General features: G+C 39.3%; 1 protein-coding gene across 1 annotated transcript in view; it reads left to right on the forward strand.

Annotated features, from left to right (window-relative positions):
* Positions 1 to 4,995: 4,995 nt before the first annotated feature.
* DCN (decorin) overlaps positions 4,996 to 12,934 on the forward strand; it is a 41,098-nt gene continuing 33,159 nt past the window's right edge. Inside the window, exons 1-2 of the mRNA XM_062633545.1 lie at positions 4,996 to 5,225; positions 9,305 to 9,537. Coding sequence (XP_062489529.1) covers positions 9,333 to 9,537 — 205 coding nt within the window. The 5' untranslated portion in view covers positions 4,996 to 5,225; positions 9,305 to 9,332. The remainder of the gene's footprint in view (positions 5,226 to 9,304; positions 9,538 to 12,934) is intronic.

Below are 12,934 nucleotides of genomic sequence, written 5' to 3' on the forward strand. Positions count from 1 at the left end.
TTGCACAGAAGCCAAGCAAGAAACAAAATGTAATGTTGTCTATCACTGTAATGCAGCAAGTGGAGCACTTGACTATACCTGAGAGGTATATCACTGTGTGCAACAACAAATGTTTTTACATGTGTTTTCTTCATAGTAAATTAAAGGCGAAGAGGTAAAGTCAAAGTGAGGTTCTGGTGTCTTTGGTCCATAATCACTTTCATCTCACCCATCTAGGGTGTCTGGAGCTGGGATGATTCAGGCAAAACCTAGTTTTACCCATTTGCTGCTTTTCTTGAGGGAGAGAGGCAACAGTGATCTCTAAATGTATGTTTATTCTACAAAAGCATGAGGAACAATTACAGGCTTCCTGCTCAAGGGTGGAAGGTAAGTTCAGAGGATTTGAAATCACATGAGTAGTAAGACTACATTGATATGTGGCTAGCTTCTGCAGCTGCTGGATACACCTGCACAAGAAAATTTGATTCAGGAGAGAATAGAAATGCCAGCAGAAAGGAAAGCTTGTGTTGAGTCCATTAACAGATTGGACTTTCCAAAGAAAAGAGACCAAAGTAAAAGATGTAATCACACACTGGATACTTCAGCTGAAGATAAATTGAATTTGTTTCCTACGGTGACCTTGTAGATCCCACAGATTCCCTTCAGAAGGAGCAGGGAGATGACCATGAGGGCTACACAGTACATTATCTGGCAGAGTGGGAAAGGGAGAGGAGGGAAGACAGACAGTGAGGGAAGAGACTATACCTTCAAACAGAAGGCTCTCTTTTGAAGTTTTGTTGCATTTAGTTCAAACAGTTATACAAGAAGCGCTTTCACAGAAAAATAATGCTACTGGTAGCACACATCCAAAATCTGTAAAATCAATCTTTTTGCTCTGTAGAGATGTCAAGAAGTTCAGAACTATCATTTGTGAAGTTACAGAATGCTGAAGGAAACTTTGGTACTGAGAACATCCAGAAATTATATTTCAGCCTCTTTTGCTACTTTGTCAGCCTGTGCCTAGGTCAATATTTACCTGGATCAATGTTTGCTAAATTTGGGTCAGTATTTACTTGCATTTTTAGTAGAGGAACTCCATTGCTGTGGTAAGAACACTTTACTACAGGTGATTGGAAGAAATTACTGTGCCTAGTGTAGAAAGGAGAGGAGAAACAGGCAGTGGTATATTAGAGAACATGGAGGATGCCATGCTAGTAAAGCCTAGGCATGCGATACAGGGGAGGTGTAGAAGGTCCCTGAGAGACAGCCAAACAAGGAATTTGATTCAATCCTTCCTGATGGAGATTGGCACTTACCTGGCTTGTTCATGAGGACTTTGAGGCAGGTTTGCCTGCCCATCTTTTTTACCACAACAACTCTAATCATTCTTTGATCATCAAAGCTAGGATCTATTAGAAGACAGCCCAAGAAAAAATGCTTTTTTCTGTAGTGGAAACTTAGAATGAGGAAGACCCTGAGTCTCTGGGCCACCATGTTCCTTCAGGACAGACTCTGTCCTCCTGCTTTGGTTTTCTTCCAGATATATTCTGGAGTGCAATAAAGGCTACCTTTTCTTTTTTTTTTTTTTCCCCCAGGCTCCCTAAAAAAATAAGCCTTTCTCTCCATGCCCAGGGGCAGATTATGTCAACTCCCTGTTCTTCTGAGGAGTCTGCAACCTGTGCTGGCAGCACTGAATGCCTGCCTGGTGCCTCTCTCCCAGCCCAGCCCCACTTTCCAGGAGCAATTCCCCAGGGAATGTTTGCTCCCTACATGGCATCTGTTCATCTCCTTCCTGCAGAGGCTTCCAATGGACCCAGGCAGAGCAGTCAGTGGCAGGCAGGCAGGCTTCCTGTCTTCTCTCCCACCACTGACCTTTGAAAGGTCCACAAAATAAGCTGTGAGTAAATGAAGCAGATGCTATCTATCAAAATTTAATAAAAAGACTGTTATATAAGTAACATTAAAATGCAGTTGCCTGTAACTTTCTGGAAATCAATATTAGGAGCAACATGTAGCCCTGTAAGTTTCTTAAATTAGGATAATGTCCTGGGTTCAGCAGTAGCAGTCATTTTTCCCCTTCTTGGTAGCTGGTGCAGTGCAGTGTTTTGACTTTCAGCTTGGGAACAGAGCTGATAGTGATGTTTAGGTTTGGCCAAGGACTTTGTGAGCCTCATGCTCTGCCAGGGAGGAGGGGAAGCCAGGATGAAGTAGAGACAGGACACCTGACCCAAACTGACCAAAGAGGTATTCCATACCACAGCACGTCATGCCCAGGGTGACTGGGAGTTAGCCGGAAGGGCTGGGGGACTGCAGGGTTGGAGGAGGTATCGGTTGGAGCTTGGTCGGGCTGGGGGGGCGAGTTATCGGTCGTCTGGTGGTGAGATGATGTATTCTCTTCCCTTGTTATTTCCTGTATCATTATTATCATTGGTGGTAGCAGTAGTGATCTGTGTTATACCTTAGTTACTAAACTGTTCTTATCTCAACCTGTGGGAGTTGCATTCTTTTCGATTTTCCTCTCCGTCCCTCCGAGAGCGGGGGGGGGGGGCAAGAAAAGGGGGGGAAGTGAGCGAACGAATTACCTGACTGGGTTTAAACCACGACAAGTAATAAAATTATCTAGAAGCCACTATTGTTCTAATAATGATTATTTTTGTATTGGCTAGCTGTAGTCAAAGTAGGTCAGATTGGGAAGGGGAGCTTATCAATGCTAGGCCCTGACTATAGTCATGGGCCTTAAAATTATATAATGATTTCATATCATTGTTGGGTTGTTTTTTTTTAATAGTTGTTTATCTCCTGAGTAACATAGCAAGGGGCATCAGAAATGGTTCCACATTCCCGTAAAAGCATGGAAATATCTTGTAAGAATTAATAGTGCTCTGCACCAATATTCAGTGTTGTAAGCCCTCTCCCATTCAGTTGTTCAGTCCTCCACATACTCCACTTTGCACTTCAGGAGGGCATGAATGCCTAACATTTTACCTATTATCTATTTACCTATTTAACATATTACCCTTTTACCTATGGCTATTAACCTATTAACCTCTGGTATAGACAGCATGAATGTTCTCATAATTCCTGAAGGTGGTAACATTTTCCCCCTCTGAGCTACTTGGGATGGACTTCATTAAAGAGAAAGTAGGGGAATTCTCCCTCCATGGGCAGCAGTTCCTCCACAGGCAGACTGAGAGTCCCCAGTCCACCCAGCAGGAACTCTGTGCTCCACCTGTTCCCACCTCAATCTTCATGCATTTGTTTGACTTTTCTTAACTCCCAAAACAAAAAAAGAAGAGGAGGTGGCTGTCCGTCCTCTCCTGTGCCTCCAAAGACATGACTTAGCTATTAAATTATATCACCTTTCAACCCCATAACAGACACCAGAACAAATGCATTATAATTTTACTGGGAAAGGATATGAATGGGTTTTGTGAAACAAACTGACAACAAGTTTACCCTGACCTGTTCCTCATCAAAATCTTTCTTTGAAATGTTTTTAAACACCAGATGCAGCTAGTGACCAAGGTTCAAATAACTGACATTACTAAGATGCAGCCAAGATTTCAGCAAGCCTCATGGCGACACTTCTGGACAAAGATAAGGCTTTGTTGTAAGCATGAAAGCTTGGAACATCACTAATCATATGTAGAAAAATGTCACAACAAAAATCGTTAGCAGTCTTGAATCCAGTGAAAAGGCAGAGGGAAGAAGTTAGCTCAAGGACTAGGAGTGAATAAATGATCCTTAACTTTTAGAGTGAACTCTATAAAGAAGCTGTAATGTAAGATATCTGATTATAGCTTTGGGCTACACTGACCAAACCTATCAACTATTGTACCATGTTTTCTTCCACCAAAAGTGGACAATTATGAGTTGTTTTAATGTCTCTTCTTGAAATTAAATGAAGAGAATAGATAAAATTTTCAAGAGTTTATTGTGTTTCTAAGAATTAGGACTTCTTTTAAACATCATTTCACATTTCACATTTAGGCTTTAATTTCAGATTTGCACCTGGTCTTAGCCTGGGGGCAGAAATAAAAGGATACAAGTCAAAACACAGAGACACAAGCCTCCAGTATTTAGATAGGACAACTAACAGCAAAGGGAAGCTACACATGTTCACAATGTGTTTTTAATTGCTAAATAAATAGTAATTATTGTATTTGCTCTCAGTTTGCTAGGATTTTAAAATTTTGCAGGAATAGAGAAATCACATTTTAGGTTCCGTTGATATTTGCATCAAACCAGAAACTGCTAAATTAAAATATAAATCTGAACAACAAGTAGGATACATTTTTCTTTTCATGCTTCAAAAAAATCTTCACTGTCTCTTAAAAAACCCAGAAAACCAAGAAAAAACACTCAGCCCCAAAACCCAATTAAAGCTAATTTCCCTTCTGCTTTGCTGTCCTGGTAAGAAAGAAGTAAAAAAAAGCAAAGTTTATATAAACCAGTTCTAACCACAAATGCTAGAATCGTTCCACTAATGAAAACACGATTTTCATATATGTATAAAAAATGCAGTAGTTTGAAGAAATGCATCAAAGCTCTATTATTAGCCAAGATAATAGTATATTACTATGTATTACTTGGTTTGACAATAATATAACATAAGCAAAGGCAGGTTGATATCTGTTTAAATAGTTTTACCTAAAGCTACCCTTTTTTTTTTCTGATATTAATCTCTACTTTGACTAACTCCAAATTTAATTTTATATCATTTCCTTGAATTAGAAATACTATAAACAACAGGAACAGCCAAACATTTTTCCCAGTAATGAGTCAGAAAAAAAACCAAAGTTAAAACCAAAAATACTTTACTGAATGTACGTTGTAACGACATAAATAAAAAAAGTAAGATGAATTAAAGCTAAGAATCTGTCTTATAGTGTACAAGTAGTTTAGGATTCTAAACAGACAAAAAAGAAAACAAGCAAATGAAAAAGAAAAAGGAGGAAAAGAAAGCAAAAGAGCTGATAAAGTTTCTGGCTACAATACAGGAGACATATCATTACCATATGATCTAATGTGGGTGTCAGCCTGGATTGTGTTCATTGAGAGAAACCTTATTTTTTAACTGTGCTATGGAATAGAAGCAGGAGGGTTTTTCCACCAAGTGACAGTCACTGAGCTGAACTTACCCCCTCCTCCTTTCCACACCTGCAAAGCCTTTTGCCTGGGTTGAATATTTAGTTTAATTGCATCTCAGCTTTGAGAGCTCCTGTTGCAAATCCCTGGATTAAAAGGTACGGTTTTTCAGTAATTCTCCTGAACTATGCTGCACTAATAAAACTTCAGGCAAGTCTACGGCAAGAACTAGTTGAATTTTAAGAGAAGCGAGGAAGAAATCCTACTAAATGTTTAGCAGTGTTAAGTTTTGTATCCAGCACTTTTGTTTCTTGGGAACGTGAGAATACATTCTCAAGGACTGTGCAGATTTCCTACTGTTTATTTGACTTTTCTGCTTCTTGTTTTGATTTGTATAAGCACTGCTATAGTCCTTCTTTTTCCTTACTGTAAACTTTTGCAGCAGTATATTCTTTGTTTGAAATCCAGTGTTTAGAATCGGTGATGTAGTGAGTGTAAAAAATGTGTGAGTACTTATATTTCTGTTTTAAATTGCACTACGTGATTTCTTTTTCATTTGTATTTCTTCATTTGTATTCCAAACATTAATGAATATAATTTCGGTTTCAGAGAAAATAATATGTGCTAGTTAGTTAAACGGGCTCAGTGTATGCCTTTGTAATGTTAGAAAGTGCTATGTTACAGTGTACAAACAAGGGAGTTACATTTAAAGAAAGTTCCTACAAGTGAAATAGTAAAAAAGAAAATTGCTGGAGCTGAAACTCCTGTTAACAGAGTTTTAATCTCTTTAAAACTTCCAACTCCACTGTGTGCGCATTTAGACTTTATTACACAAAATGGGTAAAACATGCAGTGTAGGGTTTTGTTGGTTTTGGATTTTTTTTGAAACTGCATATATAGTTTGTCTTTTGTAGCATTTTAAGAGATGTGTGACAATAGGTGAACTAATATTTAAAACTTAATACAAAGGTAAACTGACAAGAAGACCACCAATACAGTGGTGACGTGAACTGATGAAGCATATTTCCAGTGGTATTTTAAACTGAAATGTGGCCAAGTCTATGGTATAGTTTCCTCTGTTTGTGGAAAAGTCTTCCTCATTGTAAACACATAATTAAAGCAAATTTAAACAGTTATGTCCTGCAGACATAAATATTGTGTCACAGACATTTAAGGGTTCAGATTCCACTCCCCCACCCCCCTACCCCATTTCTTTTTCTGAGCAAAATGTAAACATTTCTTACTAGTATAGTTTTGTATATGTCTTTTTCTCTGTTTATGTTCATTTACACATGCAGACAATAGGAACAGATACATGTGCCTGCTGTACAAATATCAATATAAATAAAGATATGCAGACACATATCTATTCCTATTTCCTGATTAATAGTCTGTGTCTGTTATTTTCTCTGCTGTGTCCTTAGATTAGATAGTTGATATCCTTTGTTATCCTTTACACACAGTTCTTACTGATATTATTCTGGTTTTGACAAAACATAGACCAAAGGAAAAGGCCTAAGACAGGGTTTAACTGAGATAAGTAAAGTCATCAATATTAATGTGAATAAGAAGTAAAGTGTAATGACACTTCCAAAGTGCGTTTACATTGTTTTGGGTTTTTTTTCGAGGGGTTGTAATTTAACTCCAGGATAAGATCCTGACTGTGCATTCTTAGGAGGGACAGTGCTTCAGCAGTGACCCTGGGGGAGGAGAAGGGTGGGAATACAAGCAGTTTTAAGTACTTAAAAATATTTTTTAAATGTCCAAATACATAAAAGGGAGCTGGGAAAGCTCTTTAAAAAGTCCTGATTGCCAGTGTTAGTGTGCGGCATTCCCAGTGTTTACTGAATATGTAAATGTACATTCTGAAAAATGAGTTGTACTGGGGTAATGTTTTATTGATCATTTTCAGAAGGCAGATAATTATGATGAATGGTGATGATTTAGCAAGTTGTCCTCCCTTTTCAAAGTATTAATGTATTGCACTGTTATTTTACAACAATTTGTACATAATAATCATTATTTCAAAAGTCTTGTTTTAGATTAAACCGTGGTAAGATCTCACCACCATGTATTAACACCAGTTTGCTGTGACATCCTTACTTGTCTGCGTGTACCCTGTTTGCATCATGGGGGTGTTGCTGGAGAAGGGACACAGCCCCACCGTTGGTGGGGGAGCCAGGGCAGAAGGAAGCACAGGAGGATGGCCCACACAAGGACACAGCCTACATGATCAAGTTTGCAGAGCACTGAGTTGGGCTGAGAGGACATGTTAAAATGCTCTGACCCTCTGGCTGACATTGGGGTCTGTGAAACCCCTCTGTGCATGCAATAGATAATATGTCTGCTCCAGGAATGGAAAATGCTTTCTGGTCCAACTAAGAAACCAACTGTGTCTCTTAAAGAGACAACAGAAGAACAGAAGTGGTGCTTTTCTCCATGGGAATTCACATTGAAGTCTTTGGGATATATAAAGATGCTAGAAATCCATCTTCCTGTTAGGTAGATGACAGGAATATAAGCTATGATTTTAAAGCACTAGCATATTTTATAAGGTAAACTTACCATCCTTTCAAGACTGAGCCCTAGTTCAGAACCCTAGTCTGCAGACCTGCATTGTTGGAATGTGTAGGTAGAAATTCATAAAGGAAACTGAACCCATGCACAATATAGATGGTATCTAATTCCAGGACTGTATTTTTTATTTTTTTACCTTTTTTTTCTACTGAACACTCCTGTTAGAATACCTGGATGTGGTATTCTATAAAGTGAGGCCTCAATATACAGCTCTTACCCAATATCAGCTGCCCATTTAAGTCATCTACCTGGTGGGTTCCATATATCAGTGTAGAGAAGGAAACAGGCCTCCTCCTCTGCCTCTCCCCAATTTTTTATCTTTCCATTAGTCAATATGGAGCTGAGAAGTGCTATACTGTTAGATAATTTCTTCTAGAGAAAAATCCCAGCTGGCACTGACATGAGCATTTTGGAAATTATTGACCTAAAGGAGCAAGTGGATATTTTTGCTTTAATTACAAAGAACAACACCTGCATTCAGAGCTATGCAATCTATTTAAAATAAAAGGTTCCTAATCACATGGCTAGTTTGCCTTTCTGTCATTTAGAAACTTGAAGGCAGGTTTCTTTTTTTTTTTGTGTGTGGGTTGTTTTCAGACCCATGAAGGTTTGCAAAAGACTACCTTTCTTATATAAAATAAATAGAAAAATGAAATAATTTTCAGAACATTAGCTGATCTATACTGCCCTGAAACAAAGCCTGCAAAGAGCTGATTTGTATTTTTGTTGTGTTCTTAGCTCACAACAACATAGGTAGCACAATGTACAGTGTGTTGAAATACATTTAAGCCTAGGTCCTGAGAACATGTATTTAAGCAGTTTTCCTTGTTAATGTCTACTAATGCAATGCATATTTGTGTAAAATTGCTCCTTAGCATGAAAGTCTGCACTGAATTGCTGTTAGAAAAGTATGCTGAAAATACTAAAAGTATCAATTTAAGTGCTTATACAGTGCAAAGCAGAGGATTTGTTTATATCATAAAATCCCCTAGGGAAAAATTTGGAAAGAAAACCAAGAATATCCAGCATAACACAACATTGTATTTCATTCTATTGTGCTGTTTAAACTGGGAAAGAAGTATAGCTCATTTAAACAACTAAAGATCTTCCCCCCCGCCTCTGTCTCCACCCCATCACTAAGCCATACTCTTTCTCAGTCAATTTTACTAGGCTATAATTTCAAACACACAGCAAGCTGGCACTTAAAAAAAAAAAAATACTTAAGACACGAAATACTGCATTACAGTGAGTTTGGGAACCTCAGGTTTGTCTCCAGGGGACAAAATCATTGCTGTGAAACAAATGCTAATGAAATCAGATAGACTGTTAAGTTGGCAGAAAGCAGACACATGGAAAATGTGGCTTATTGTTTTGACTGTTTTGCATAACAAAGTTGACAGCACTGCCTGTTCCTAATAAATATTACTCTAAATATGCAAACAGATGTGTTTACAGTTGTCTTTAAACTGTTCTGTAAAAGCTTATTGACAGGATGTTACCAGTCTCCTATCACATAACTGTCCTATTTTCATTATTCAGTTTTCATTTATTGAAAGGAACAGTTATGCAATTGGTGGATATGCTGCACCTCCTTCAGCAGGAACTGTACAGCTATGGGAATCTGCTACTTTTGTTGTAAATCTCCTGCTTTGATCCCTAGGTTCTGCCCGGAGTTGATGAACTAAGCCATGAAGCTGGCTCTTCTCTTCATCCTACTGCTGCCAATATGTTTGGCCAAGCCATTCCACCAGCAGGGCCTCTTTGACTTTATGCTGGAAGATGAAGGATCTGCTGATATGCCTCCGACAGACGATCCCGTCATATCTGGATTTGGACCAGTGTGCCCCTTCCGCTGCCAGTGCCATCTTCGCGTGGTGCAGTGCTCTGACCTAGGTAAGCCCAAGAGTATCTTCATGGGGTGTATACTTATGTTCTAGCCATGGATTTGCAGCTGAGTCAGTGAGGCTGCTATGCACTGCCACTCTGTTACTGGGTTTTTGTCACAGAAATATGCTATAGCCACTGTTAACTGGAACATACTATATGAAATAAGTCATAAAGCCTGATGAGATGGACATTTGTTGTGACCATGAAAAATGTTTGATATTTTGATGTACATTTTGTGTATGCATATTTAATTTCTTCTTTGAAAGACTACAGATTTCTGATCAGAGAAAATAACTTTTCAAAGTTATTCCTTCAAATGCATATTAAGTAAATTCAGTGAGGTCAGATGTTGGAATGGAAATGTTTTAAAAGGTTCTAAATTGCACGGTCCAAGTTCCAACACCCTTAATCATACTGTCTAGTACCTCAACATAAAAATCATCCCATTTCCATTGGAATACATGAGCATGGAATAACTAACTCTGAATCATATATGCTGGAAACATCTTTTTGGAGGAAAGAGCTTGGAAACACTCCAAAACAATGAACACATTTTGGAGCTCTTTATTAAATATCTTTCTTAGACATTGCTCAAGCTGAAACCATGAGAATCTTTCTCAAAAACTCCCTTTTCTCCCCCATGTACAAGGGCTTGTCTGCAGTTGGACCAGCAGGATGTGATGCCATGCCTGCCATCACTATATTTGACTTTCCTATGCAGAAATCTCAAGTAATGAGGTTGACTTCAGTGAGACTGCTATTGGTTTAAGCCAGTATTATTCAGTCTCAGTCAGTGTGTGCAGTGCAGAAAATCAATTAAAATTGGTTTTGCTCAGAAGGCAATTAGGCAATTTATTCAGTGGACAGGTAAATAACTACTCATATGACTTTATAGGTTATTTTTTTAAAGTTTTCTCTCAGCTGCTTAAGTGTATAAATGGGTGTTTCTATTTCCCTATGTTATAGCACTGGCTTTGATAATTAATATAAATCATGGCACAAATCCACCACTTAGGACCTGGGTCTCACTGTAGTGGGTGTTGTATAATTACAGAAAGAAGGGGGAAATATTAGTTACATCCCTAGAAACTTCTGTGAATTTATTAAAGCAAGCCACAAAATTACGCAACAGAGAGGTCTGGCAAAGACCCAGTGCAGTGTAAGCCAAGTTGTACAAATGAGGACGGACTAACCTAGCCATGCATTCATAAAGCTTTCACAGTACTGTCCCTGTTGAGAGATACTTTTCTTTTTACCGTTTAGGTGCCAGATAGTAGCAAACATGGGCTGAGGACTAGGGAGGATGTGGCCCCACATGTCATAAAGGTCTTAGGTTTTATTGTTGTTACACTGGCTAATGCTGATGGAATTTAAGTTATTTTGGGAACTTGTCCCCCGTCTGCTTCAATTCTGCAGAACGTAAAGAGTTTTCACTTGGTAAAAAAAAAAGGAGATATTCATGCAGGAACCCTTTATTGCTTCTACTTGCTCCCATGTTCATTCAGTTCTCTTTCACACACATGTGGGTTTAAGAGGGTTGTGCTACAGTCCACTGCCTACAGCTGCTTCTGGGTTAAGAGTCCCATACTGAGAAGGAGACTCAGAAAGACCACAGTTAAGGCCTCAGGTCTGTGTTTCCCAGATAATGTTGAGAGGGGTGATAAGAAAGAGAGATATTTTCAGCGTGGTTTAAACCCACATGCTGCAGATACTGCAATAAAAAGATAGTGCTTTTGAAGTAGCTGGGCTGATAACATCCGGCCTCTGGGCATGAAGGAGAAGAAATCTCCCTGGGCTTAAAATATGCAGCCATGAAAAATACATAATATTTCCCTAGCAGAGCTCAAGGAATTAATAATCATTCACAGTTCCCCAGCCTTCGCATTAAGTTTCAACCATCCTTGTCACATATGGCTATGACAGCTCCTGACGGGTTGTGGACTAAATAGGATGCTCACCAGGGTGCAGGTCCAATGGCTGCCCTTGTGAGCAGGGACAGGACATCTGTGTTTGCTGCTCACAGGCAAATCTGCCCTCTGCTCTTTAATCCTTCAGCTTTCAACCTATTTCTGTTAGATTCACACCAAGTCAGATTTACCTACTGACTTGAGGAAAGCTGGGAGCTGACCTCAAGAGCTCAAACATCCGTTGCAAACTATGGACACCCTGCCAGGATGACCTAGCATGCTCCTAGTTTGAGGGATGAAAGGTGCTTGGAAAACAGTGACCAGGAAGGCATTGTCATGGGAGCCATGAAACTAGAAATGACAGTCGTATGTCCCTGCTAACCACTGTTCCTGGACTGTCTTTCACTTCAGCTCTGGGTATTTCTGACCCAACCAAATTAGCTACCTCTCTCCCCTAGAATTATCGAATTTGGTCATCTAGTCCCATGGGCACTAATATAAGAAAAACTGCAGGCAACAGCAAGACTCCTCCCAGGGATAAATTAAGAGCTTATTAAATCAAGTCCCACCAAGTAAAGTTGAAACCCTGATTAGGATCCTTTCTCCCACTCACTTTGTGTCGTAGAAGGAGGCTCTTTGCAGCCTGGGTTCCTGGGAGCAGAGGTCATGTCAGAGAAAGGCAGCTAGGGGACCCTAACATGGGCTACTTAAGGGAGAAGTCTCCTTTTCCTCAGCATGATTCTTTCTGTGTTCATGGGACATTTGCTACTTGTAAACTCTGAATTTGTAAGGAAAAAGGCAACTATCTGACCGTTATATGAATAAACCACAGGAGAACTATTACATCCAAGGTTCAGTGATCAGGTTTGCCACCTGTCTCATGAGATTTGGAGGGAAATAATAAAAAAATAATAATATCCAAATTCAATGAAAACATAAAAAAAGAAAAAAGCCTAGTGTTCCAATTGTGCTTCTGTCAGCTAAATTTTTGCATTCCTGTGTTTTTAAGCTTAGGTCACATCTTCCTAGGCATATACCACCAAATTAATTCATTTTGCTTCCAAGCCAAGGGCTGAGTTAGCAGGAAAGAGAATACTGTCTTCTCACACCTTAAAGAAGAAGCTGCAGTTACTGACAGATCAAGAGTAGAGCCCCATGTGCCTGCCTTGTAGGAGATTTATTACCTTTGCGCAAGAGGCTCAAGGATCTCCAGGAAGGCCACTGCGGGATCTGTAAAAGCACTGCCATTTCTGAATTCACCTCCTGTTGCTTAAAGGGAGCCGCAGGTTCACTTTTCAATCACTCCTAAGATTAACGCATTACTATGCTATAGCCAGACTTTCCATAGAAATCGCAAACATCTCTCTTATTAGCACACACTACAGATGGGGAGTAGCTGACATAGCTGGTCAGAGGGAGCTTTTCATGTTTTAGGTCATAAATACAGGGAAGATGTGCACTTAGTTGGCCAGGCAAACATGCCTTGTAAAAGCCCT

This window comes from Pezoporus occidentalis, unplaced genomic scaffold (genome assembly GCF_034315485.1).
Source record: "Pezoporus occidentalis ecotype Australia unplaced genomic scaffold, CSIRO_AGI_Poc_V1 ctg112, whole genome shotgun sequence".
In the NCBI taxonomy this organism is placed as follows: Eukaryota; Metazoa; Chordata; class Aves; order Psittaciformes; family Psittacidae; genus Pezoporus; species Pezoporus occidentalis.